Genomic DNA, 27,987 nt, shown 5'->3' with positions numbered 1-27,987 from the left:
ACACTTCGACTACTAGCGGCAGGCCCTGGTGGTTGTAGGCCCGTGTTTGTAACCCTTTTTATGCACAATAAAATCTTTTCAAAAAAAAAGTGACAAGGACCTGCTGCGCATACTCTGACCCTGAGTTACACTGATGTTCCTTCACCAGTTGCTCCTTGCTGCGCTCAACCTCATCTTGCATTGCATTGATAACATACACCAAATTTACAATGTGTTGCTGCACATACACTGACCCGGAGTCACACTGATGTTCTTCGACAAGTCGAGCGTTGCTGAATACACCCTGATCTTGCATTACATTGATAATCATACACCACAGTTACAATGTGCTGCTGCGTATACACTGACCCAGAGTTACACTGATGTTCCTTCACCAGTGGTGCATTGTTGCGTACACCCTGATCTTGCGTTACATGAACAATCATACACCAAATTACAATGTGCTGCTGTGCATACACTGACCATGAGTTACACTGATGTTCCTTCAACAGTCGCGCGTTGTTGCGTTCACCCTGATCTTGCGTTGCATTGATAATCATAGACCACAGTTACAATGTGCTGCTAGACATACACTGACCATGAGTTACACTGATGTTCCTTCACCAGTCGCTCCTTGCTGCGCACACCCTGGTCTTGCATTACATTCATAATCACACATCAAAGTGACAAGGACCTGCTGCACATATACTGACCCTGAGTTACACTAATGTTCCTTCACCAGTCGCGCGTTGTTACGTACACCCTGATCTTATGTTACATTGATAATCATTGACCACAGTTACAATGTGCTGCTAGGCATACACTGATCCTGAGTTGACCATGAGTTACACTGATGTTCCTTCACCAGTCGTGCATTGCTGTGTACACCCTGATCTTGCTTTGCATTGGCAATCATACACCACAGTTACAATGTGCTGCTGCGCATACACTGACCCTGAGATACACTGATGTTCCTTCACCAGTCTCGCATTGCTGCGTACACCCTGATCTTGCAATACATTGATAATCATACACCAAGTTACAATGTGCTGCTGCGCATACACGGACCCTGAGTTACACTGATGCTCCTTTACCAGTCGCACGTTGTTGCGTACACCCTGATCTTGCATTGCATTGATAATCATACAACACAGTTACAATGCGTTGCTGCACATACACTGACCCTGATGTTCCTTCACCAGTCGCGCCTTGCTGCGCACGCCCTGATCTTGCGTTACATTGATAATCATACACCACAGTTACAATGCATTGCTGCCCATACACTGACCATGAGTTACACGGATGTTCCTTCAAAAGTCACGCGTTGCTGCGTACACCCTGATCTTGCATTACATTGATAATCATACACCACAGTTACAATGTGCTGCTGCGTATACACTGACCCAGAGTTACACTGATGTTCCTTCACCAGTGGTGCATTGTTGCGTACACCCTGATCTTGCGTTACATGAACAATCATACACCAAATTACAATGTGCTGCTGTGCATACACTGACCATGAGTTACACTGATGTTCCTTCAACAGTCGCGCGTTGTTGCGTTCACCCTGATCTTGCGTTGCATTGATAATCATAGACCACAGTTACAATGTGCTGCTAGACATACACTGACCATGAGTTACACTGATGTTCCTTCACCAGTCGCTCCTTGCTGCGCACACCCTGGTCTTGCATTACATTCATAATCACACATCAAAGTGACAAGGACCTGCTGCACATATACTGACCCTGAGTTACACTAATGTTCCTTCACCAGTCGCGCCTTGCTGCGTAGACCCTGATCTTGCGCTACGTTGATAATCATACACCACAGTTACAATGCGTTGGTGCGCATATACTGACCCTGAGTTACACTGATGTTCCTTTCACAGTGGCGCCTTGCTGCGTACACCCTGATCTTGCGTTGGATTGATAATCAGACCACAGTTACAATGCGTTGATGCGCATACACTGACCGTGAGTTACACTGATGTTCCTTCACCAGTCGCGCCTTGCTGCGTACACCCTGATCTTGCGTTGCATTGATAATCATAGACCACAGTTACAATGCATCGCTGCGCATACCCTGAACTTGAGTTACACTGATGTTCCTTCACCAGTCGCTCCTTGCTGCGCACACCCTGATCTTGCATTACATTCATAATCACACATGAAAGTGACAAGGACCTGCTGCGCATACTCTGACCCTGAGTTACACTGATGTTCCTTCACCAGTTGCTCCATGCTGCGCTCAACCTCATCTTGCATTGCATTGATAACATACACCAAATTTACAATGTGTTGCTGCACATACACTGACCCGGAGTCACACTGATGTTCTTCGACAAGTCGAGCGTTGCTGAATACACCCTGATCTTGCATTACATTGATAATCATACACCACAGTTACAATGTGCTGCTGCGTATACACTGACCCAGAGTTACACTGATGTTCCTTCACCAGTCGTGCATTGTTGCGTACACCCTGATCTTGCGTTACATGAACAATCATACACCAAATTACAATGTGCTGCTGTGCATACACTGACCATGAGTTACACTGATGTTCCTTCAACAGTTGCGTTGTTGCGTTCACCCTGATCTTGCGTTGCATTGATAATCATAGACCACAGTTACAATGTGCTGCTAGACATACACTGACCATGAGTTACACTGATGTTCCTTCACCAGTCGCTCCTTGCTGCGCACACCCTGGTCTTGCATTACATTCATAATCACACATCAAAGTGACAAGGACCTGCTGCACATATACTGACCCTGAGTTACACTAATGTTCCTTCACCAGTCGCGCGTTGTTACGTACACCCTGATCTTATGTTACATTGATAATCATTGACCACAGTTACAATGTGCTGCTAGGCATACACTGATCCTGAGTTGACCATGAGTTACACTGATGTTCCTTCACCAGTCGCGCCTTGCTGCGTAAACCCTGGTCTTGCGTTATATTGCCAACCATAGACCACAGTTACAATGCACTGCTGCTCATACACTCACCTTGTGCTCCTGGATCTGATTGGTGGCTGTCTCGAGCACGTGGCTGGGAGGCGGCAGCGCTCCGAAGCTTTCCTCAGTCCGGCTAATCCACTTCAGCAGTTCCTGAGCAGTGCTGTGGAACTCAGTGGTCACGGTCAGTCCTTCTGTGAGGCGCACCTTTGGAGGATGATACAAGCCAGAGTCACAAGTCGTACCATAGCCCACACCCATGAGTAACGAGGTAAGAGCCTTAATCACATGAGGGTTTCAACACAGTGGGCGATTGTGTCCCTCGTCCCCAGGTTTCCGCTGCAGGGTCTGATCGCCCCTGTCCAGTTGTCTCAGGGCCATCCCCAGCCTCATTCTTTTTCAGGGCCCCTTGCTCCATCTACAAACTACAGATTTGGAAGCAAACCTACCTCTTTTATTGATGGTAGTTAATGCCACCAGCTGGGGCAGGACATTGGAGCTGCTGCATTTCCATAATGCGGCCTTCATGCCCAGAGAACACTTTTTAAAATCAAAAACAGGTTCTTCTGACGTGTATGGCCCATGACATTTTGACTCAGACCCTGTAAAAACCTCTGACATGCCTGCAGACCTTAGATCCCCTGAGCTCAATACTCTTACTATGACCAGTGTCTGAATACATGCACACCAATCAAACATGTCAAACAATGCTGAGATCAGTATTCTAAAACACTGAACTAACAGAAACTCGGATGAGGACGTTTTCCATCACTGACAACCTGAGCACATATTAAGGTGGAATGGGAGCAAACTATTCTGTGTCTTATTGCAGATAAGAAATATTTGTTCTGCATTACATTTTGACTGTTTTCTTATATGGGGGCTGCTCCCTTCTGGCTTTGAGTCAACGCCTTTCTCACAGGTCTGTTGCAGCGGACAGGGGCGTTTTAAGGCATGGGCAAAGTGGGACATGTCCAAGGGTGTAAATAAGCAGCGCTATCCCACTTCGGGAACAGTCTCCTCGATCTGCACTCCAAAGGTTCCTCTGAGAGAGGAATCGAACCATATTTCACAAGTATTATAATCCTGTTTATACGTAGATCCTTAAATCAAACTTCATACTTTAGACGAGGAATAAAGCTCATGCATTTCCAACAGGTACGGTTGAGTCATTAATTTTCTCTGTTGTTTTGAATTTCAATTCACATTATATGCTGAAATTCAATGTATATCTAGAAGTCCCAACCAGTTTCGGGTCGTCTAGCCCTTCATCAGGGTATAATGATTTGGTTCACATGAAAGGAAACCTCCGCGTCCGGGGCTAGACGGCTCAAAATGTCAATTGTGAAATATGGATCAATTCCTCTCTCAGAGGAACCTTCGGAGGGCGAAGAGCAAGGGCGCATGTTTCCGGAGTGGGACAGCGCTGCTGATTTATGTTTTTGTACACCCACGATGTGATACATTCCTCGGCCCTCGACCCACCCCCACCCACACACTGAATTGTGACAAACAGCGGATTAATTTCTGACTATATAGGAGTGCATTGTAATTTTTTTCCATGACATTTCCGAGGATCCTCACCTTCCAACAAACCCTCTAGGAGAGTGAAAATTGTATCTTTGACCTCGGTGTGGTCTATTTCTCTTTCTAACCCTCAATCCCATTTCTATCTCTGACTCTGTCACTCTAGAATCATGCTAAGGATTTCTTATGGATTTCTGGAGTCTTGGGTAGGACGTATTTCTAGTATTTTTGTGTGATCCAGTTAATGATTCGCAAAGAATGAAGTACCATTTAGTTTCCAGGAAAAGGGTAATAAAATTAGTGGCCCCCAAAATAGGCCTTGCCCCGTGCCCCACAAATCCTTAAGAACAGACTGAGAGCAGATCCCCACCTTCCTCTCCTGGACCTTGCTGTACACCGTCTCCCACTTCTGCTCGAGGATGCGCAGGCTGTGCTGGGTGTTGGAGCTCCGCTGGAGCGGGCTGGTGGCCACCAGGCGCTGGAGCCGGTCCCTCACACCGTTGTACGTCTGCTGCTTTAAGTCCATCTCTTTGCACAGCTCCTGGTGATGGACAAAGGGAAGTGAGCACTTGAGCCTCCAGATAGTACCATTATTTATCAACATATAATGCCCTGACGTCATAGGAGCCCTTAACCTATAAGGGCATTAACGTGTAATTATTAGCACAGTACAAAACAAGCCAGCTGAGTTCTGAAAGGCAGATGGATAGCTATTGACTTGGACTGACGCATCACCGTTCTATGAAGAAACTCTAGCGATCAACTGTGACTACAGATATGGAGTCATACCGGCACAGTTTATTTGAATACTACAGGGCGAGTGGCGGTATGTGAGGGGAGAAGGGCAATTCTGATCTCAGTTTACTTTTCTGATCATGATGTTTTCAGCTTCCTCAGTCTACGGGGCTTCTGCCAGTTAACCTTCTCTTTACTCTTGAGAATGAGTAAGGGTGAGACATTGTGTCTGGGCAATTAGGGGGGGTGGTCATCAGGAGGAGTTGTATAGTTAATGTTGACACCAAGCTCCAATTAGACACACTGTGTCTCTCCCCAGGCTAAAATGACGAAGTTGAAACCTTACGTTGAATAGCAGGCAGGACTACAGTACCAATCAGTGGTCAGAAGGTCCTAGGTTCCTAGCACAAGGACTGCCTCCAGTCATGAACTAAATGGCCTGAAACAAACAACAGAAGCTCCACAATGCACTTTCTGCAAGCTAAAACATGTGAAAGTGAAGCCCGGTAGTGTGCAGAGCAGCTGCCGAATAACAAAAAAAAAAAGTTCAAGGAGGTGTTATTTCAAATCTAGCAAAAGTCAATAGAATATGGAATAAACCTAGCCATGGGCGGAGTGACAAAAAACCTCGATCTGCCTGAGTTCCGCAAGTGGCGGAGTGAGGTAAGTCACTCTGCTAAAGCACATTTATAGTGCTGGGCGTGTGCCCCCGAGTTGTGAAATCAGCATGAACAGCACCACACACACCGCAGGAGGGCGCTCCTTCTTTCTGCCGCTCGAGTACATTTTTTACTCTAGCGACAGCTTCCTCAACGCGAGCGGCAGGTTTGTCAACGCGAGTGGTAGAGACCTGCCACAACTGCCAGCATTGACAAATCTTGCTGGGAGGTGATCCAGCATTGAATTTTCCTCGCTTGCGCTTGCCAACTTAACGTTGGTGAGCGACGAGAGAGGAAAAACTCCGCACTGTGCCAATCCGCAGAGTTTTTCGGAACTCTGTGCTCCACACAGAGCAGGAAAAACTCAGCGAGTGGAGTTTACCGCCCAGGCCTACATTCAGAGCAACAGATGCTTCCACAGTACAAGTTGCAGCATCGCACATGAATGATAAGGAACGTTAATAGTATGGACGATTCCATGTGGATGCTTCCAAGTTGTCAACATCTGAAATGTGCTCAGTGCTCACACAGCGAGTGAAAAAACGTGCAAGGCGTGTGTGTACAAAGACACCATTAGGTCAATAGTATTAGTGGAATGGTCAGATTGTTAGGAGTAATTAATTATATCAATTCATATGTTAATAACTGATCCTAATGTGTTTGGAGTCAACAGCGTTTTGACCCTCTCATGCACAGGAAGGGTTCTTCCTGTATATGAAGGCCGCCTTGACAATTGGTGCTGTTCCAATTTCTATAATATTTTATTAAATTGTTTATTAGTCATGTAAATTGTTTATTTGATATATATATATATATATATATATATATATATATATATATATATATATATATATAGTTATATTTTTTTGAGTTAATTAGTAATGTTCACATTAAGAGTTTTGTATTTGTTCTAAATAGTAGTGCTATTCAAATATCAAGAATCGACAAATCATACAAATTTTACCAGACCTGCAAGTCTAGTGACCTAAATAATCTACTCAGCCTAAATGTAATACTCTTCACACAGCTGGGTTCAAACTGAGGTGGCATGGTGTGCAAAATAACAATAGGTTGGGATGCGGCACAAGTGATTACCAGTGGCTGAGATTAATTGAAGCATTCCTTCCATCACTGCTTTGTATACTTATTGTGTCGCCCTAAGTGGGACCGGTATGCCCAGGCGCTGGTCCCATGCACACTTTCTCACTGGAACTAATCTGTACTGGGCTGATGAACAAGTTACTTACCTTCAGTAACTATATATCTGTAAGAAACATTAGTTAGTGATATATTCCTTATTTTAGAATTACCCCCAGGCGTCAAACTGGATCCGGAAAGTTTTCGTCAGCAGAACCCCTGCGCGTCGGAAGGTGGCGTTGTGCAGCTCCGCGTCCGCCGTAGGCGTCCTGATCGCTGGGATGACGTCATGGCAGCTACTTAGACGCCGCCCTCGCCCTAGTTCTGTACACAACTTTCCGCGCCAGGAACGCAGAGCCATGCAAGATACTGACCACTGGTGCATTGAAACTAGGGCCCTGCAAAGGGATGACCTTAACCCTAGAAATCAGTTTGTGGGGTGGGGTGGGGTTCAGTGGGTGGGGCGGTAAGGAATCTACCACTAACTAATGTTTCTTACAGATATATCGTTACCGAAGGTAAGTCACTTGTTGATCTGAAAGAAACACGTTAGTGATAGATTCCTTACCTTAGAATAGATACCCCAGGAATACAAACCCCGGTGGTGGGTCTGCGAACCAAGATCACACCAGAAAGTCACAGAGAACAGATCGGCCAAAGAAGCCGTCTCTCCCGACTTGGCTGTCAAGGCAATAATGCTTATTAAAAGTGTGCAGCGAGGCCCACGTGGCTGCCTGACAGATGTCTTGCAGGGGGACACCACGTCCCAATGCAGTAGTAGCTGTTGTCGCCCTGGTAGAATGGGCGCGCAACCCCACCTGAGGTTCCTTTTTAGCCAGAGAATAACAGGCTTTTATACACAAGACGACCCAGCGGGAGATAGTCCTCTTGTGTACATCCCGGCCTTTCTTGGTGCCTACGTAGCCAACAAAGAGCTGGTCATCCACCCGGAACTGTTGTGTGCGATTCAGGTAAAATGAGAGCGCACGTTTTGGGTCCAGACGGTGGTACCGCTCTTCCTCCCTGGAACGGTGCGGAGGCGGAAAGAAAGTGGGCAAGGTGATAGTTTGCCCAATGTGGAAGGGAGTAAGAACCTTTCGCAAGAAGGAAGGACGAGTGTGGAGCACAACCTTGTCTGAATAAACAGACAGAAGAGGTTTACAGGAAAGAGCCTGGAGCTCACTCACACGCCTAGCGGAGGTGATGGCAACCAGGAAAGCAGTCTTCAAAGTTAGTAAACTAAGAGGACAGTTGTGAAACGGCTCAAAAGGAGTGCACATCAAATAAGTAAGAACCAGATTCAAGTCCCACTGCGGCATCACAAACGGACTAGGAGGGAAAAGGTGAGTAATGCCTTTGAGAAATCCACTTATGACAGGGGGCTTGAAAAGAGAGGGCTGATCAGAAAGCCTGATAAAGGCCGAAATTGCAGAAAGATAGCCCTTAATAACGCCCAGAGCAGAGCCCTGCCGGGCCAAAGAAAGGAGGAATGAAAGGACTTCTGAAAGAGGGGCAGAAAGGGGATCCACAGCCTTTGCTGTGCATCATGCCACAAATTTGTTCCACCTGCAGGCGTATACCGATTTAGTGGAGGGACGCCTGGCTACCAGGATGAGATCACAGACTTCAGGAGGCAAGTCAAACAGAATCAACTGTCACCGCTCAATCTCCACGCATAGAGGTGGAGGCTGGATAGGTTCAGGTAGAGGACAGTCCCTGCAGCTGCGACCGAAGATCCTCTTGAAGAGGCAGTTGGATAGGGGGATCCACGCTCATACTGAGCAGCTCGGGATAAAAACTCTTCGAGCCCAGTTGGGAGCCACAAGAATGACTTGGGCCCGGTCATGCCTGATCTTCTTCAGCACTCTGGGTAGAAGTGGTATAGGTGGCAAGGCGCACAACAGACCGCACCGCCACCCGTGACGAAAAGCGTCGCCAAGCGAGTGCTGCCTGGATATTCCAACGCGCAGAACTGCTGACATTGGGCGCTCTCTTCGGTGGCGAATAGATCTAACCAAGGCTCTCCCCACTGTTGAAAGAGACCTTGCGCCACCTCTGAGTGAAGACGCCATTCGCGATCCATCATGCACTGGCGGCTGAGTTTGCCCGCCCTGGCATTCGAAGAACCTGCCAAGTGTTGAACCACCAAGGAAATGCCTTGACGTTCCAGCCATGTCCAGAGACGCAGAGCCTCCTGACATAAGGTCCACGATCCTACCCCGCCTTGCTCGTTTCAGTACCACATGGCGGTGGTGTGGTCTGTGAACACCTGCACTACTCTCCCCTTGACAGAGGGAAGGAATGCCTTCAGTGCAAGAAGGATCGCCCGGAGCCCCAGAAGGTTGATATGGAGCCTGGACTCTGCCTAAGACCAGAGGCCTCTGATCTCCGCCTCTCCCATGTGGCCGCCCCATCCCAGGAGGGATGCATCTGTCACCACAGTGTGCTCTGGTTGGGGAAGGGAGAGTGATCTGCCGGTGACCCAATGCTGGTTCGTCAGCCACCACTGCAACTGTTGTGCAGTGCCCTCCGAGATCTGGACGTACTCTGACAGGTTCCCCAGATGCTGCGCCCACTGGAACTTCAGGTCCCACTGCAGAGCCCGCATATGCCATCTGGCATGGTTGGTGAGCAGGATGCAGGAGGTCATGAGGCCCAGCAGCCTCAAGGTCGTCCTGACCGAAACCCGGGACAAGGGCTGAAAGATCGGAATCATAGCCCGAATGTCCCGGACTTGCTGTTCGGGAGGATAAACCTGAAACTGCGCCGTGTCCAGAACCGCGCCGATGAAGAGGAGCTTCTGAGAGGGAATCAGGTGTGACTTCGGCACATTGATGGAGAACCCCAGCAAATGCAGGAGGTCGGCCGTAGTCTGGAGGTGGGAGACAATTGCCTGGGGCGAGCAAGCCTTCAACAGCCAGTCGTCAAGATAGGGGAAGACTGAAACCCCTAATCTGCGCAGATGAGCTGCGACCACCACCATCACTTTCGTGAACACACGAGGGATGCTGATAAGGCCAAAAGGGAGCACGGTGAACTGAAAGTGCTTGTGGCCTACCGTGAATTGCAGGTAACGCCGGTGGGCCGGCAGAACCGGGATATGAAAATAAGTGTCCTGCACGTCCAACGCTACCATCCAGTCTTGCGGGTCTAGGGCAGACAAGACCTGAGCAAGTGTGAGCATCTTGAACTTCTCCTTCCGGAGGAAGCGATTGTCGTTCCAAAGGTCTAAGATAGGACGCAGGCCTTTGTCCTTCTTTGGAACCAATAAGTAGTGGGAGTAACAACCATGACCTACTTCTGGCGTCGGAACGCGCTCGATGGCCTCCTTGGCCATGAGGGCCGCAACTTCCTGCTGGAGAAGTGCCAAGTGATCCCCCGACATGCGGTGGTACTAAGGTGGCATGGCTGGAGGGGTAGTCTCGAAGGGGAGGGAGTAGCCCCTTCGGACTATCTGTAAAACCCACCTGTCTGATGGTGTGCTAGTGGGGGAGGTGATGGCGAATCCTGCCGCCCACTGGTGTTTGGTAGGCCTGAAACACCGGACTAGGAAGGTTTGGAGGCAGTGGTGGCAAGGGAGGTGGTGGACTGACCCACCCGCTGGCCCGGTGACCCACCTCGGCGGGTCCAACGTCCGCGGCTGAGCCTATTGCTGCACAGGCCCGTGGCTTTGAAACTAACGTGTTTGGGCACCCCTTCCTTGGCCACAAAAGGAGCGAAAAGCAGAAGCCGAAGGAGTGCGCGTGGCCGAAAGGCCCAAGGACTTGGCCGTAGTCTGCGAGTCCTTAAAATGCTTCAGACGTCGATGTCGGTGGAGGTTGTATGAGGCCAACTAACATCAGCTGGGATCCATGCATAGATCCATGGGGGTCTTGTGGCACCGAGGCCGAAGCCATCGACGACGTCAGGGCCGGCGCCGGTGACGAAGAAGGGCGAGGACCTCCAGTCGGACCCGCAGGACCCGATGGCGCACTGCCGGGGCCCGACGGGCGAAAGAGGCGGGCCATGGCTGACAGAAATTCCTGCAGTTGAGGCGGAGTCGCCGATGGACCCGGGAAGGGCGGATAGGCCGTCTGCAACTGCGTAGGCTCCACCGGAGCCACTGGGGTGGCACCACCCGCACCCTCAGCCATGTCGTGCAACAGGGTAGGGGAAGGCGAAGAACGACGTCGCTTCTTCAACTTCTTGTGCTTCGCCATACCTGACCCCGAGTGTGAAGACTTCGTCGAACGATGGTGGTGGCTCCACGACCGGTCACTCGATCTCCCATAGGACCGGGACCTTGAATGGCGTGGAGCAGACTCCCGGGCCTCAAGCAACTTTCGGGACCGCTCCTGCAAAGTTTTCGGAGCCATGGCCCGGCAGTGGTCGCGCCCCAGGCAGTAGAGACACTCACGGTGCAGGTCCGTCACCGTCATTGTGCGGGGACAAGCCTCGTAAGACTTGAAACTGGGCATCCCTATACACCAGGAGTCAAAGACTCAAAAAAACAACAAGTCCCAAAAAAACTCAGTCAAAAATTGACTGGGGGTACCGCTCTCTCCGGATCTGCTGGTGCGGAAAAAGAAAGAACTGACGTCAGTGCGCGAGGGTGGCGTCTAAGTAGCTGCCGCGACGTCATTCCAGTGATCATGACACCTACAATATACGTGGAGCCGCACAACGCCACCTTACGACGCACAGGGGTACTACGGACGAAAACTTTCCAGATCCAGTCTGACGCCTGGTGGTAATTCTAAGGTAAGGAATCTATCGCTAACGTGTTTCTTTCAGATAAGCCCATAACTAGTGCCAAACTGGTCCTGGGTTGCTTGTGTTCCGGTTCAGGGAGAAGCTGGCTTGGCAGTTCAGGCTGGACTGTTCCTATTGGAGCACGGTCAAGAGACTGGTTTACATACAGCTGGGTCCAAACTGAGGTGGCCTGGTGTGCAAAATAACGATGGATTGGGATGCGTCCGAGTGATTATCAATGTCTGAGATTAATTCAAGCACTTCTTCCATCACTGTTTTGTAAATCCAGCAGGTTGCCATATCTGATCTGAGGTTGCAGCCAGATGGTGTAGGGTGGGGTAGCCAGACTGTCCTGGTGGGATGCACCAGAGAGAAGAGCTGATTTTAGCACGCACACCATCAAAGCAACTCATGCAATGCCCACTGGGGTGCACGCATGGAAGGCTGAAATGCCAGGGGGCCCCTTCCCCTCCTGCCTCTCAAAGCACTTATTATATTATACTGTTATGTATGAGGAATTTTGCATGTGCTGAATGGCATGATGCAATTGAATCTGTGCTCTTCCATCAGTGTTGCCATGTTCCGGTATTGCTGCATACCACTAATCCCTTTTCTTGATTTCCTCTGATACATCTTTCTGCTACCAGCCCACAAGTGTGTCTCCTTATCTCATTCCTACAGATTCCCTTATATTTCTGCCTTTAGTTTCCTATCGCTCTCTTCCTTCTTTTTTCTACCAATCAAGAAATCTGGATTTAGCGACAAATGCCATAAAACGATCAACCAATGATTAAAAATACTTCACAATACATGAAAAAAAATTTAAACATGTATAGCTGCAATTAAAAACATTAAGCTATTAAGACATTCCTTCTAAACAACCAAAGGTGGTGTTATACTGCTGTGTATCATTCACTCACGGTGTGCCCCCTGAAAATCAGACCCACAAATGTCAGTGGGACAGAATATCAAGGACAAAATAACAATGTCGACAGGTAAGTATGGATTTTCTATACCCAACTCTACAAATATGTACCTATGAGGTACATATATCGTCAAGGTATTTAGATGTGTGGTTAGACATTATGAATCTATAATACCCTAAATGCAGTGGTGGCTGCAAGCAAGGAAAAACGGTGAGGCTTAGCTAGGGACAATAATGAAAAAAAAAGATAAATTACCTGCCGCCCACTGACTTGCCACATCAGGCTCTTCTGCTCCTGATGCACAGGCTCTCAGACTTCCCTGCACCAATCCAGCTGCTGCTCTCATGCTGGTAATGCTATTATCCAGTTTGAAAGAAGCACCGGGATTGTGCAGAGCGAGCGGTTATGCTCCCAGTAGGCCTATGAGCCTGTCCAGCCTGTTCTCCATGCAACAGCCTGGGGATATCGGAGTGTGCATGTCTGTGTTGCTGTCTTATGACAGCCGCAAAAAGAAATATTGATGGACAGAATGCAGAACAATGTCATGCATTCACCCCAGTACAGAGATCTGGGCCTAAATCCATCGTTTTTTTGCTCACCATGCCTTCTTCCAGTTTAGACCCAGCCATATGCAAATCAGTCCAATGGGAACAGTCCAGCCCGAACTGCCAGGCCAGGTCCTCCCTGGACTGGAAACGAGCATCCTAGGACCGGTTTCGGGGTTTCACCCCTCTTCAGCCTGAATAGCGCCATCCAACTCCATCTACTCTGGTCAGAGTTGGAGGGGAAAGGAAGGAAAGCATAAGCTGACAGACTGCTTAGTATTCACTCTACTGGGTGGCATCCATGAAAAGCAAACCCTAGAGTCAGAGAGTCCAGGCGGAGTGGAAACTCTTTGCATGAAACAAGAGCAGAGGGTAGCCAAGCAGTCCATCCCTAAACAAACCAAGTGTGCCCAATCAGGCTACACTGCTGGCTAGACCATCCCTGAGCAGGCCGCTCTGCGCGGAGATATCTGCTTTGCATTCCTGTATGCTCTCCAGGATGGCAGGCTTGGATGAAAGGCCATTGGACAGGGCTGGAAGATCGCCATGGACCCAGAGGCTTGGAACTGGCCTTTTCAGGCCCTTGTGATCCCAGAATGACCCAAAGACAGAGCGATCTCTCATACCTTGTTTCTGATAATTGGAGGAAGGCTATCTGCCCTTCTTGTAGCCTATGTACACCAAGTGACATCTGGGCCGTCGGAGTGAACTCACCCTGGAGGCCTGACTGGTCTCGGAGAGTCAAATGATTCTTCAACAGGACTCCCAAGGTAGCTCGACCATCTGATCACACCATACATTCCAAAGGCATGCAACCAGATGTCGGAACTTGGTGTGACCCGATGGCTGGGCTTGAAGGACGGCCATCTGGTCGCACCTTGTCTTATGACAAAGATTCCGCTCACCCTTGGAAGGGTCAGGGACTCGGTGGCCCGAGGCCTTGGAGCCCGGGCTTTTCCTCAGAATCAGGGCTGTGGGGACACCTTACAGAGCTCTGACCTGGGGACAGTCAGTGCTTCTTAATGTGGGCAGGCAGAGAAGTCCTTCCTGGGCCTGCAGGAACCCGTCCCAGGCCCTTTGAGACCACAGCAGGTCAGAAAATGGAGCCCATGAATGGGGCTTGTACACCTGGGCCTGCTGAAGTTGACCCAAGTCTGAACCCTGGCAGGCAGGGGAAATCACCTCAGACCAATGGTAGCTCACCCCGGTCACTTTGTGACATGGCTTGCTGGAGAATGGAGCTTAGGGCCAAGGACTTCCACCCTGGGCATTCTAGAGCTCTGCTCTGGGGCTCGGTCAGAGCTCCTTAAACCAAGCAGGCAAGGGAGCCCTCCCCAGCACTGCGAGACCCAGTCCCAAACACTTTATAACAGGGCAGACCGGACAATGGAGCCCAGTGATAGATGCTTCTAGCACCAGGCCAGCTGGAGCTCTGACCTGGGGACTGGTCAGAGCTTCTTCACCCAGCCAAGCAGGGGAGCCCTCTCCAGGCCTGTGGGACCCCGTCATGGGCACTTTGCAAAACAGCAGGTCAGTGCACAGAACCCAGGTGCCAGGGTCCTCACCCTTGTCTGACCGGAGCACTATCCATTCTGGTGATCCATGCACACTGAGTTACAGAGGGGGACATTCAAGAGAATGTATCTAGCCTCCTAGAGCTCTGACTGGGCTAGAAGCTTCAAATTAACCCTCATTGGGACTAACAGGGTAGCTCATAATTCTTAACACTGAGTCACATCAAGACAATGAAGAGTTTTGTTTATGTTAAGTACAAGACCTGACCAGTGACTTTGGCATGGCACATTTTGCATCAACGATGCAGGTGTGAAAAATAGCCTCTAATTATAATTTTGCACAGCCCTGGTTAAAATGTCAACAGGCCTCAGCATCACTGTTTGTTTAGTAGCACATCCACCTCATTTGAAACAATTTGCCAGCCAATGAGGTGGATGTGCGAAGTTCTCCTACTCCACCTACAGGCCACTGTAGTTTAGATTTCTTAGCACAAAATGCGAGTAGATCACAACAAATAAGCCTTTGACCAGGGAGGAGTAGGGGTGGCGTGTGAATCAATATATGAAATATATCAATGCTGGAGAACTGGATTTAAAGGTAACAGATGTTGTCTCCAGCATTGGATCTTTCACATATTCACATCCTTGAATCAAAGTACTATATCATAATAATAAGAATCTAGTGAGAAGCAGGCTCATCTTTACGAAAATAGGTATCTGCAGACTGCCTGTCGCAGTGCAGAGTGCTACATTCAGGTCCAGGTAGTAGGGTTCGTAAACGTGTGCCTCCTCTTTCAAGTAGCTGCATGACAGATGACTCGCAGAGGTGATTCAGCATGAAGTGCTGCAGTGGTTTCCATGCTCCTGGTCAAATGCGCATTTGCTCTTTCATGAGGTGAATACTTTGTTTTGCTGTGGCAAAAGGTGATGCAGGCTTCCAGCCAAAGTGTTATTCCTCATTTGGACAGGGCACGGGCTAGTCCTCGATGGCCAAACAACACAAAGAGTAGCTCAGAAGGACGAAAGTCCAATGTTTTGACCATGTAAAATTTTATGCACCTTTCCACATCAATCGAGTGCAATAACTCTTCCGCTGACATTGTGGGATTTGGTGAAAAAGGAGAGCAGAATGACAGGCTCATTTAGGTATGAATTTAGGATTGGACCGTAAGATGAATTTGTCCTTAGTAAAGCTGAGAAAAGATTATTTCACAGACAATTCATGCATCGCTTGCACTCTGCATACCAAAGTAAGCACCAGGAGAAGCACAGTCTTCCAGGGAACAAACATGAGGTGTGCTCTGGGGGTCAGCTCAAATGGAGGCAGCACAAGCTTGCCCAGGATAGTATTAAGCTACCAGGGCACTGGTAGGCACTGCACAGGAGGAAATGCTCTGAAAAGTCCCTTCATAAATTGCTTTATAATTCTCTGTGGGAAAAGAGTGGTTGAATGGTCTTCCTTTGTTTGAAATCATGAGATTGTTGGTAGATGGACTCATCCAGATATGTATTTTAGACCACTATTGATTAGGTTCAAGAAATATGGTATTTGATGGATTGCTATAGTCACAGGATGGAATCATTTGGCTTTGCACCAGACACAGAAACACTTTGACTTGGAATTCTATGGCTTCATAGATGCTAGTACCCAGGCATGCGCCGGGATGTTTCTGCATTCTGATCCAAATGACCGAACTCTAGGTCATCAGGTATCATGCTGTCAGGATTAGCGACTGGAGGTCATGGTGGAGAATCTCTCTATTGGGCCTAGAAAGAAGCCTGAAAAAAACAATCTTCAATGGAATCCCTGGGTGAACAGATAGATTAAGAAGCTCGGTGAACCAGTACTGGCCGGGTTACACTGGGTTGATGAGAATCTGAGTAAAATGTTCTGCCTTGCCTTCCTAAGAACCCTAGGGATCAGGGCAAACAGCAGAAAGGTGTTTACAAAGACATAGGACCATCAGATTGAAAAGACATTGCCCCCGATTGTAAAAATCTGCTGACACAGCACTAACAATTCATGCTGATCTGGGAGGCGAACAAGTCCAGATTCGGTTGACCCAATCTCTGAAAGATGTGGTCTACCTGATCTTGGTGGAGCTCTCACTCATGCTAATCAGATAGTGTTTGGCTAAGTGAGTCTGCCTGATCATTTTGGCATCCAAAGAGATGCTCTACGGCGATGTCCACGTAGTGGGAAATAGGCCATCCCAGAGCATCTGCACCACATTCCTCCCTGCATGGTGATATAAAACATTGATGTACAGTTTTCTGTTGTAATAAGGACTGCTTGACCTACAAGTATTTATGGGAATGCCTGTCTAATAACCCGGCACTCCAGGATATTGATATGGAGTCTCTTTTCAGCATCTGACCGGAGGCCATTGTTTGACAGTGCCTGCATGTGAGCTCCCAACCCTCCATGGATGCATCCATGGTGAGCACCACTACGTCTGATGAAGGCATGGAATGCAAGCCCTGAGTTGAGGTCCATATGGAACTGCCACTGTACAACTGCCTGCTTCAGATGTCTTGCAATGGGCACCTTGTTACCCCACAAGCCATCCATTGGTTCTCCATTTCTTGCTGGATGGGCCTCATCTGGAGCCTGCAAAAGGGTATAAGGCCTATGCAGGATGACATCAGGCCTATATGTATTGCCTGACCATGACTGACTGCTTGACAGAAAAGTTCTTCACCATGGATTGAAACTTTATCAGTTTGTACACTGAAGGAAAAGCCTATCCCAACTGCACGTCAGGCACCGCTCCCAGGACCTGAAGCTTTGTCTGTGGTTCCACAGATGACTTGTCGTTCTACAGTGTCAGTCCTAACCGGTGAAAAAATCTGATGCAGGCAACCATAGAAGTCTTTGCCTATTTCCTTGACAAGACAGTCATCCAAGTATGGGCACACTTAACAACCCTGAAATCCGAGGAAGACCAGAACCAGAGCCAAGCACCTGGCAAATATTCACGGAGAAAATCTGAGGCCAAATAAAAGCACCCTGAATTGGTAGTGCTGCCCCACCACTGAAAAGTGGGGGTATTTCCTGCGCTTCCAGTGTATGGAGATGTGGAATATGCATCCTGAAGATGCAGGGACATTAGTTCATTGTTATTCTGGAGCATCAGAACAACGTCTTGGCGTGCTATCATGCAAAAGGTTTGTTTGTGAGGAATGTGTTCAGTACCTTGAGGTGTAGAATAGGTCTCCATTGTCTCATAGTCTTAATCACAAAGAATCTGGAATAAAATCCATGATTTTCCGGTGACTTCCTAACTGCGTCCATCGCTCCTTTTAGAAGAAGGGGAAGAATGTTATTTTGTAGCTTTCTCAAGTGAAGCGGATGTTCCTTCTTGGGTGGGCCGACAGGGGGTTTCTGTAGAAACTCCAATGTATGGTGGGTGGAGAATGTGTCACACCAAAAGGTCCAATTTTATGGACTCCCATGTGGGGGCAAAAAGGGAAATTCTCCCCACCCCCATACTGTTGAAATGGGGAGAGGCAGCTGATAGGAGTCAAGCTGTTTTTCTGTTGTCCTGGGAGCGTGTTTATAAGGCGTTCCTCTTTCACCCAGAATATATGCCATATCCTTGCCTTCTGTTGAGTAAATAGCCCGGCTCCTATCCATGCTGCCTTGGGTGATAATTCAGTTGGTCTTCAACCGCACACTGACTATAACCTACCCTATAGGGCCTGTGAACTTCCTGAGCCATGAAAAGTTAGGCCAGGACGACGAGAGTGGCAGGATCCAAGAGATCTTGCCATATGAGTACCAGTTTTAAGATTCTGCAAGACAGCATGAACATGCCTTCCAAATAGGGCAATTTCATCAAACTGCATATCTAGAATATTTTCTTGGTCTTCTGGATGGAAGGCTATAGATCTCCGCCATCCTGGTCTTCTTAATGCAGCTCCTCCTGCCAGCTGGAAAAGCCCACATTTAAGACATCCACTGCAGTGTTGATAATTGTTGCTGATGTTGTTGCACACTCTTTGATGATAGCCTTACCAGTCTGCCTCTTATCTGATGTGAGGTTGATTAGTGGCGAGGTGTTATGCTACGTCTGGCCATCATTAACAGCCTAAAATTGTCAATGCATTTACAAATTCGATCAAGTATGCAATCATGGAACCATCTCAATGGCCCAAAATATTTATGCACCTGTTGTCCCAATCAGAGGTTGCAGATGATGGTGTAGCTATATTTTTTTAATCTGCTCTGGCAATAACAGACGCCGGTTTCAAATGGCCCATAAGGCAGACAGAGCCAAATCTATCGCCCTATAATTCTCCTGCAAATAGGGCACAAACGCTGAAATTGTGGCTGGCATTTTCATCAATTTGACATCCTCGGACTAAACAAAGTCCAGAATGGGAAAGAACCTAATAGCTTTTCACAGAGCTGCTCTGTAAAGTCACATAGGAAGTAGAGATTATTGGGAGTGTTGCATAAACTGAGGCTTTGGCTTAGCTCTACAAGGTTTGATTTTCCCACCCTCGGGTGTCTGAACTTAGTTCAGTGCACCTAAGCTCGAGCGTGAAAGTGCAGGTTGTTGTAGTCCCACACAACCGCACTCAATATATAGTTGATGTGGTGTCCATGCTTTCTGGATTATAAGCAGTCCCGTAGAAAGGGGTCAGGGACGCAGTGATGATCATAAATAGTCAATAAAATAGATGCAAAAGAAATATATATATATAAAATAACATAACCCCCTGCAAACCAAACGTGTATATCATAAATATTGTACACAATGAGCCCCACATTGTCATAACTTCTTTTCAATACCACGCTCATTCATTCACTCCTTTAAACACATAGACGAAACAAAGACAGTCTGTGGGGCTCATTGTGTACAATATTGATGATATACACGTTTGGTTTGCAGGGGTTTCTGTTATTATATATATATTTGGCTTTTGTATCTATTTTATTGACTATTTATGATCAATTTATGTATATTGATATAACTGCGTATTATCGATATGCACAATAAAGTAAAGTTTTTTATCCCAATAAAAAGAAAGGTTATTATTCATTAAGCCATACAGAAAGGCCTTTTCTGGACACTGCTTTATCCCTGTTGTGATGAGGGGACTTATTCCCCTCTTTTTGAAATTAAGACGTGACGCCTTGATTAAGAAATAGTTTTCTGGCTGTTGGGTTTGGTTTGTTTGCCTGTAGTCTTATTCCCCTGGACCCCTGCCTAGGTATCAGTCCAGGGGCCTCCTTCTGTGTGACTCTTTAAGGAAACAAAAGTCCCCATGCCACCTGGGGGAGGGGAGGGATATGCATTTCTACACCAAATAAATCACAGTAGATTTTATGCCAGCAATATAGTTTATGATGAAAACGTAAATACAAAAACAATATTTTTCTAATTCTAGGATTATTCTTCCATTCGATGAGTTATCATTTTTGCAGAGTCCCATAATATGCTTAGGCCGCCAATTCTGAAATGCCAGGAAGAGGAGAGTGCAATGCTTTTTTAAAACACACAAAAAGTTAATTTGCTTACAACCATTGAGAGCTTCATAATACCTAGTCTAGTTGAAGAGCAAAGCGACTGTGCTGTATCTTACCAGGTGAGCAGAGAGCTTCTCCTTTGTGGTTTCAGGGTGGGCCCAGGCAGGTTTGGCAAAAGACAGCCTTGCTTCGATGTTCTCCAACCACTGCACAAGATCTGTGATTTCCAGCATCACATCCTGCACCTACAGACATCACACAGAGATCTTACACGTTAGACAGTGGTTACAGGGTTACCGGCTCCGAACACTCTAAAGCAGGGGCTCTTAAGCTGTGGTCCAGGGACCACCAGGGGCCGTAATGCCTAATCAGGGGGTCCACAATGGCTTAGAAAATCAAACAACATAACAGCTTATTAAAGTGTAAGTAAATAAAGAAGCAAAATTGAAAATGTTTGGTAAATGTGAAGGAATTTGCAATCGGAGTCTAAAAAATTAAGTTGGTGTCCTCAGATTGATTTGTGGGAACAGTGCACATGCATTAAACAAAATATAGTATGGACGATGAGTGGGCTCAGTTGAATTTAGAAAAGCTCCAACATTCCTATTAAAATTAAAGTTTAGATTTTTCCTATTTCCTTGTGAATTAAATAAAATATTTAATCATTTGTGTATTTGTTTGATGAACACTTGTTTCTGTTTTTGTGTATTGTTGTGAGGTTCTTATCATCGGAATTTATTTAGCCAGGGCACCATCTTCCAGTAATGACACAGTGGGGGTCCCCGGATTCCAATAATGAATCAGTGAGGGTCCCGGACTCCAGTAATGAGTAAGAGGGGTCCAAAGAAATCAGAAGGATAAGAACCACAGCTCTAAAGCCACTCCAACAATCTCCAACTTGTTGTGGACCTTATCAGGTGGAAGTTCCAACAGAGCCTCCCCTTGGTTTACCTGGCTGAGGTTATTTTCCAATTCCAGCTGCCGCCGCTCCGTCTCACTCCGCAGGAAGTCCCATTGTTGGTTCAGCTGCAGCAGGCTGGATCGCAGTGTGTCCATGTTATCACCGAGGCCCGACTGCAGTAGTCCCTGGCCAACCTCATTCACCGATTCAACAGTGCGGGCATGGGACTTTACGTCATTCCTCAGCACCTGTGAGTGCAGATAAAACAGTGACAAAGGGGAGGCAGGAGGTCAATGCAATCTGTCTGCCTCACCAAATGAAGCTGCAGCCAATACCTGCGACAGAACGGGCCAATTGCTTATTCGAAAGATTGATATCCAACATAAACATGGACAAACAGGGCTTTACCAGGCTATTCCCTTCTCCACCCACAGTATCCGTCTGACATGAGAAAACAGGACATCATTGGGTTTTGGTCCCAGGCACATTATCCTCACAAGAAGGGTAAATCCACAGTCAAAATCCAAGCCATCCTGCTGGTCTTTCATCACAGACAGACGTACAATGTCAGAAGGCAACCAGATATCTCCCTACAAATACACATTACATCTCACACGGAGGGAACACAAGATCCCGGTTGCATTATTCCTCTTCTCATTCAGACATGCCACTCGCGCATTAAAACACTCCTGCATCCTGCTCTGCTTCTCATCTCATGCAGATGACATGCTGAAGCTCAAACTAGACCAGTCTAGTCCTCTTCATATGACGTCTATCACATAGAGAACAGAAATCAGCTACTCAACAGCAAATTCCTATTTCCATGGAAGACATCCATAGGTGAAGAGGTTACAGAATTCTATCTGCAGTGTTTCTTCAATCAGGCACAGGGCAGATTATGTTAAAAAAGTTAGTAAATATATATGAAGCAACTGACATTTCACACAAGTTTCAATCAACACTTCTAATCCTGGCCACTATGGATCAAGGGCATCTTCAGGGCAATTTGAATATTGGCTAGGGGATTGGATGACTTTGAATCCATTAACAAATGTTTTCAGCGCTTAATGTAACCAGTTCTTATTAGGCATCAGTCCGCATTGGTGTCCCATGTAAGAATTACACATTCACAGCTGCTCTATTGTGAGGAAACAGGCTTTTTGCAGGTCTACCCCCACTTTATGCTCCTTTTTATACTACTAGGCACTGATGTAATGACTCTGAAATGCCAGAGCCCTGCTAAACAGGACTCCGTGCACGTGCTCTGACCCTAAAAAGGTACATGATTAACGTGTTTATCCCCAACTGGCATAACTTGCATAACTCCCTAGTATATGGTAACAGGGGGAAGTCCTGGAGAGTCAGGCAACTGCCCCCCTGGGCTGACAGAAGAAGGAGTGGAAGATGCTGTCTGTCACCCCCACTTTGAGAATCTAGAGTGGCTAAAAGAACACCCAGAGCTAGCGGGTGACTCCTTGCCAGCCTCAAGGCTGGACGTGAGCTCCACACAGCTGTCAGTAGCCGCTGTAGCTCGGGGTGTGGTTCTGGATACAGACAGCTGTCAGTAGCCGCTGTAGCTCGGGGTGTGGTTCTGGATACAGACAGCTGTCAGTAGCCTCTGTTGGGTGCTTGCCTTTGTGACAGCACTAACCTCGGCATGGGGATCATACCCTGTGCTAGGAAGCAATGTAGGCCCCTTGACCCTGTTGGTCATGGAGGGTTGCTCCAGTGCTGGGTAACCTCTGTGGGAAAGCTTGGTGTAGCCCTAGCTAAGGTACGGGTAGGTGAAGTTAGTGCCCCACAGTCCCAAGTAGAGGGTGGAGGAAAGGTTGGCAGAGACACAGTCCAACGCACACCCAATTTGGGTTGGGGCCTGCCATAGTTGGGGTAGGTCTGCTCCCCATTGGGAGTGACTCTAGCAGAAAGATGCGAGGCTGAAAAGACCCTTCCTTGTTGAATAGTCAAGAACCACCAAGAGTCTTTTTAACTTCCGCTGTGGGTATTCGCGAGGGGCAGGCTTTTTGCAGGTACACTCCCACTTTTTGCCCCATTTTTACTACTAGGACTAGTGTAATGACTTTGAAATGCCATGTGCATTGTTAATCAGGGGTCAGTTCATGTGCTTGGACCCTTAAAAATGTACATGTTTAATTGGCTTATCCACAATTGGCACAACTTTGTTTACTTGTAAGTCCCTAGTATAAGGTACCAGGGGGTAACTTGGGCCTATAAGTTAAAGGGTCTCTCGTGAATTGCAGCACTAGATGTAGCACAAGTGTGACAAGGCGAAAGCATGACCAGCTGGCAAAGCAGTTTTAAACTGCTAACTCGACTTTGCCATTTCAAGCCAGGACATCCCCTGCGGAGTCAGGGAGCGTCCCGTGACTCCGGAGCCGAGGCCCTGCTCACTACCACCGCGGTCCCTACTCTTGATGAACCCTGTGGCAGATGGTGTATTCTGTTGAGGGTATGGTTACAGGTTTGAGCAGAACTCCTATGTGTAAATACAAAAGCGCTACTTAACAATGCTGGATTAGTTCTAACTTTTGGCCTTAAAAGCTTTCATTGCCTGTTGCCGGATACCTCAGGTTTCACCCACTAGGTGTGAATTTGATATCTTGGAGAGCAATTGCACATGACCGGTCTAGATGGCCAATTTAATGTGCCAGGCTGGAGCCTCACATCGGGGAGTCATCATTTTTTGTCACATTAGCTTATAAGCACCATCAATTCTCACTCCTTGAACCCAGGCATCATTATCACGGCTTGATGTAGGTCTTAACACCAATCTGCCAGTTCCAACATAGCTCAGCGAATCAGGGAAGGTTGAGATACAGCAGAAGCAGTGCAGAAAACATAAAAAAAGGTTTAGTGGGATGGGTGCAGGGTAATACTGATTCAAACTCAATTTACACTTGCATCCAAGCCTCATCATGCAACCTACATTATAACCCTACCATACACCTGTTTTGTTGAGACTTCCTATTCTCCGAGTGTTATTTCTTACCTTGTGCTTAGCAAGCTCTATCTCACAGCTCTGCAGATCCAAGCTGATTGGTCCCTGTACCTGAAGCTGCTCCGCCGTGTGCGACAGCCACTGGAGAAGCTCTTCTAACTGGTTCTGGAACTGGCCAAGGCCCAAAAGGGCGGATTCTAACTGGTGCTGTGAAGCAAACAGAAAATGGTCAGTAGGGAAACATTACTTACCTTTAATACTAGTTCTCTTCCTGGGGAATCCTCAGTCATAAGGTGTGAATAGTGTCGCCCACGTGAGGGAATTCCAGAGTTCCGGAGTACTTTTCAATATATCTCAAAGGCTAAACATGACAAAATATCTTTTAATTTTCACTTTAAAAAATGAAGCCAATTCAATAAATCAGCCAATTATAAAAGCGTATAAGTGTTTATAATGCAGTTACTTAAGGAGCTATGGAAAAGGAAATTATTCGATATATCCTACTAAGAAAACTTTTGCTCCTATTCACTTTCACACACACACTTCATTGTCAAGGGGTTCAAAATCTCTTTACTTTTCACTTGGAACCTCGGCTAGTCGTGATTTTTCAAAGTGAAAATTCTGTCATTATCAGGTTTTGGATAGGCTTCAAATATATGTGTATTTGTACGTATGTATAAAGATATATCTGGAGTGGTAAATGGCGTTTGTCATTTTCCAGCTCGGCATGGATGGCACTAGCTATCCTATGCATGAAGACTTTGCTGTAAAAATGACAAAAGACTGTCACTTTCTAGGAAGGCATGGATGGCATTGTGCTAATCCTATGCCTGAAATCCTTGCTAGAAAAGCACACATTTGAGGTGAGCAGATTCAGAGTGATGCTGGCGTTTGCAGGGTGCGCTATATATGGGCTGTTCTCCACCCAAACTTTGAACTACCCAAAGTTTCTTGCTTCCTTTTTTGCATAATTTATGTGGCACTCTAAGCCTGAAAGGGTATTGTTTTGACTTCCACTGGGTGCTCCCTTGTGTCTAGACAAAGCAATACCTCTCTGAAGAGCTCATAGCAAAAGCAAAACTTGTGTTAGGGGGTTATTTTTATTCATTCCAGGTTGCTTGGACGGTATTTTATCAATACGAAAGCTGAAGTACTGTTCCTGGAGTGGTAAAAAGCTTTTGTCATTTTCCAGCTTGGCATGGATGGCACTACCTAATCCTACACCTAAAAACTTTGCTAATAAAACAATACATTTAATGTGAACAGATTCAGAGTGTTGCTGGTGCTCTACATAGGAGCGCTCTCTACCTAAACTTGGGAGCTGCCTAGAGTTCCGTGCTTCCTTTTTTGAGTGTATATATTTATATTATATATATAAAACAGTGCTCTGAGATCCCCGTGCATGGATGGGACCATTCAACGCTTATGACTAATGATGAGGATTCCCTGGAAGAGAAGAAGCAGTTAGTTACAATCTATCTTGGAGACCAGGGTAACGCTCGTTGTGACATAACTATAACCCTTCACCAATATCTGCAAGGTGCGACATTAACAGGTGTGACCCTCAACCATGTATCAGCCAAGGTCTAGATGTTAGACTCTTTCACAGGGGTGTTTAAGTTTAGACCATGAGGATCAGAGCCATGCCAGATTTTCAGCATACGCGCTACCTATGTAAATTATTCCATATATATTCAATAAATATATAATGTGGATATCCTGAATATATGACATTCCTGAAAATCTGTCATGGATCCAAGTTCATATACACTCCTGCTCTTCCACAACACCAAACAGAAGAAAACCTCTACCATATAGCAGAGAGAAACAGAAATGACCCACTAATCCAGCCGTGTAAGTATGACCCTCCATCCGAATACAGAAGACAGGACCAGTTAGGATGATCTACCAGATAACAGCTAAGAACTGTGGTAGTTCCAACCACCAGGCACCAATCAGCACATATTATAATTTTCATCATATATCAACTAGTAACACATGAATGACCACCCAACTTCCCACACCAGAACAAAGGTCCATTTACGACCTGATACCAACCAGGACTTCAGGCTGAAGTAGCTGCAATGCACCATTCTGCACTCTACACAACTCCTAAATAGATAAATAAACAGATATATTTGACTCCCCACTAGAACACCAACCAGGAGACGGATGCAAGCTGCCCCCAGAACACTAACAAGCATTGGTAAAGCCAGTAGGTCTTTCTCATGAAATGTATTGGCCGTGTCATTTTTTTAACTTACTAATAAAGGCCCAGCAGCGGTGTGCAGCTGCCAGGCCATCATGTAAAAAACTGAAAAGAGAAAAAAAAATATTAACTGAAGCATTTGAGGTGAGGCTTGGAAAAAAGCGAGTAGCCAGATAATGTGCAGCTGGCGAGCCCTCAAAATAAATACAAATTTAAAAATGACTTAAGGTCAAGATATGATGCTCCACCAAAATGAAAACCCCAACCAGCAGCCCACATTTAGAAAAAAATATACTGATCAAATTAATCACTTGAATTCACCCACTGATAACAACAATTACATCTCCAGCTCGTAACCTGGATGTGTCATCCAAAAACCATACCTGTCTATCAACAACTTCCTCCTCCAGCTGTTCCCAACGTCGCCTGAAATCCTCAATCTGCGAATGGCTGCCTGGCTCGTCCATACTTCTGGGAGACGCCTGGTGGCGGAGGCTTTCTACCTCGACTTTGTGCTGGTAGAGGTCTCGCTTAAAAGCCTGGAGAGAAGGGAAAGGCAAAGGAAGCACATCAACCCCCAGCATGAACAGCGCAAACAGCTGGGACTTTCATGTGAAAGTCTCATTAGAAGTGAATTCACAAGTACCTTTGGGGACGAAAAGCGTCTGTGAGATGTCCATGGAAGAATAAGGAGTAAAACCACGATTTGGACTAACGCTTGGGCTATTTCCTGGATGGGTTAGCCCACCTAAATGTTTAGTAGTATTCAGTCTAATTTGAAAAGTCTTTTGTACCAGGATTAATGAAGCAACCAGATACTCGCTAGTAACTCTAGTCTAGATAACAACTTTTCTCTGGAGTATATATTTAAAGGTTCTAATTTTAAAGAAGTTCCTCTTATCATGTTGCCACTGAGCTTGGTTACATACTGTAGAGTGTACAGCTCCTTGAGACTTCACGGGTGAGTAGTTGTGCTATACAAACTCCTGATTGAGTGATAGAGTTGTTATGTGGATTGTGAGACCGGCCTCGTGGCGTGGGCCCTCCCGACCAGCAAGTTACCCTACAACCACGCCGAACCTCGTGGACACGGCCTTCCGGCTCCCGTGGGCCAACATCCCGAGGGCCGACCAGATCCCCAACACGCATGCCCGGCCGAGGGAAACCCCCCCAAACCAGACCGAGAGGCGCCGACCTTGTCACACCTCTGGCCTCTCCCCCGAGGGAGGTTTCGATCGCCCACCAGGCCCCCGGTGAGCGGGCGCCTCGCCTGCTGGGTGTCTGGAGTCCCTCCCGGACCCACCTGAACAGATCAAAGGGCCGAGCGACAGGAAACCCCGACACACCGCCCCCCCAGGCACCAGACCCCTCTCCGCGAGGACTCCGGACTTCAAAGAGGAGGGGGAGTATAACAAGGGGTGCCGACGGGACGGGAGCAGAGAAGACCTGGACTGACGAGAGCCTGCTGACTTGGTCGCGGCTCGATCGCTCTCGGAACAGAAGAACGCTACCCGAACTCTGAACCATCTGAGCCCTGCTGACGCTGTCGCGGCTCCCCGAACTCTGAACCATCTGAGCCCTGCTGACGCTGTCGTGGCTCCCCGAACTCTGAACCATCTGAGCCCTGCTGACGCTGTCGCGGCTCCCCGAACTCTGAACCATCTGAGCCCTGCTGACGCCGTCGCGGCTCCCTGAACTACGACCCTCCGGTGCCTGCTGAGTGACT

The 27,987-nt window shown here is 47.3% G+C and overlaps 1 protein-coding gene across 5 annotated transcripts in view; it reads right to left on the bottom strand.

Moving 5' to 3' along the window:
• The window catches only part of LOC146830407 (microtubule-actin cross-linking factor 1, isoforms 6/7-like), a 456,496-nt gene that overhangs the window by 171,712 nt on the left and 256,797 nt on the right, over window positions 1-27,987 (bottom strand). For 4 of the 5 annotated variants that reach the window (XM_085604595.1, XM_085604596.1, XM_085604592.1 and 1 more), the window contains 7 exons: window positions 26,645-26,800; window positions 26,111-26,164; window positions 24,104-24,259; window positions 21,147-21,344; window positions 20,312-20,440; window positions 4,843-5,013; window positions 2,997-3,152 (listed from right to left, as the gene is read on the bottom strand). In XM_085604595.1, the coding sequence (XP_085460721.1) occupies window positions 2,997-3,152; window positions 4,843-5,013; window positions 20,312-20,440; window positions 21,147-21,344; window positions 24,104-24,259; window positions 26,111-26,164; window positions 26,645-26,800 (1,020 nt within the window). The remainder of the gene's footprint in view (window positions 1-2,996; window positions 3,153-4,842; window positions 5,014-20,311; window positions 20,441-21,146; window positions 21,345-24,103; window positions 24,260-26,110; window positions 26,165-26,644; window positions 26,801-27,987) is intronic. The other variant, XM_085604593.1, reaches the window with a different exon arrangement.

This window comes from Triturus cristatus, chromosome 5_1 (assembly GCF_964204655.1).
Source record: "Triturus cristatus chromosome 5_1, aTriCri1.1, whole genome shotgun sequence".
Lineage (NCBI taxonomy): Eukaryota > Metazoa > Chordata > Amphibia > Caudata > Salamandridae > Triturus > Triturus cristatus.
The sequence above is the reverse complement of the archived record's forward strand: the minus strand, read 5'-3'. Positions and strand labels throughout refer to the sequence as shown.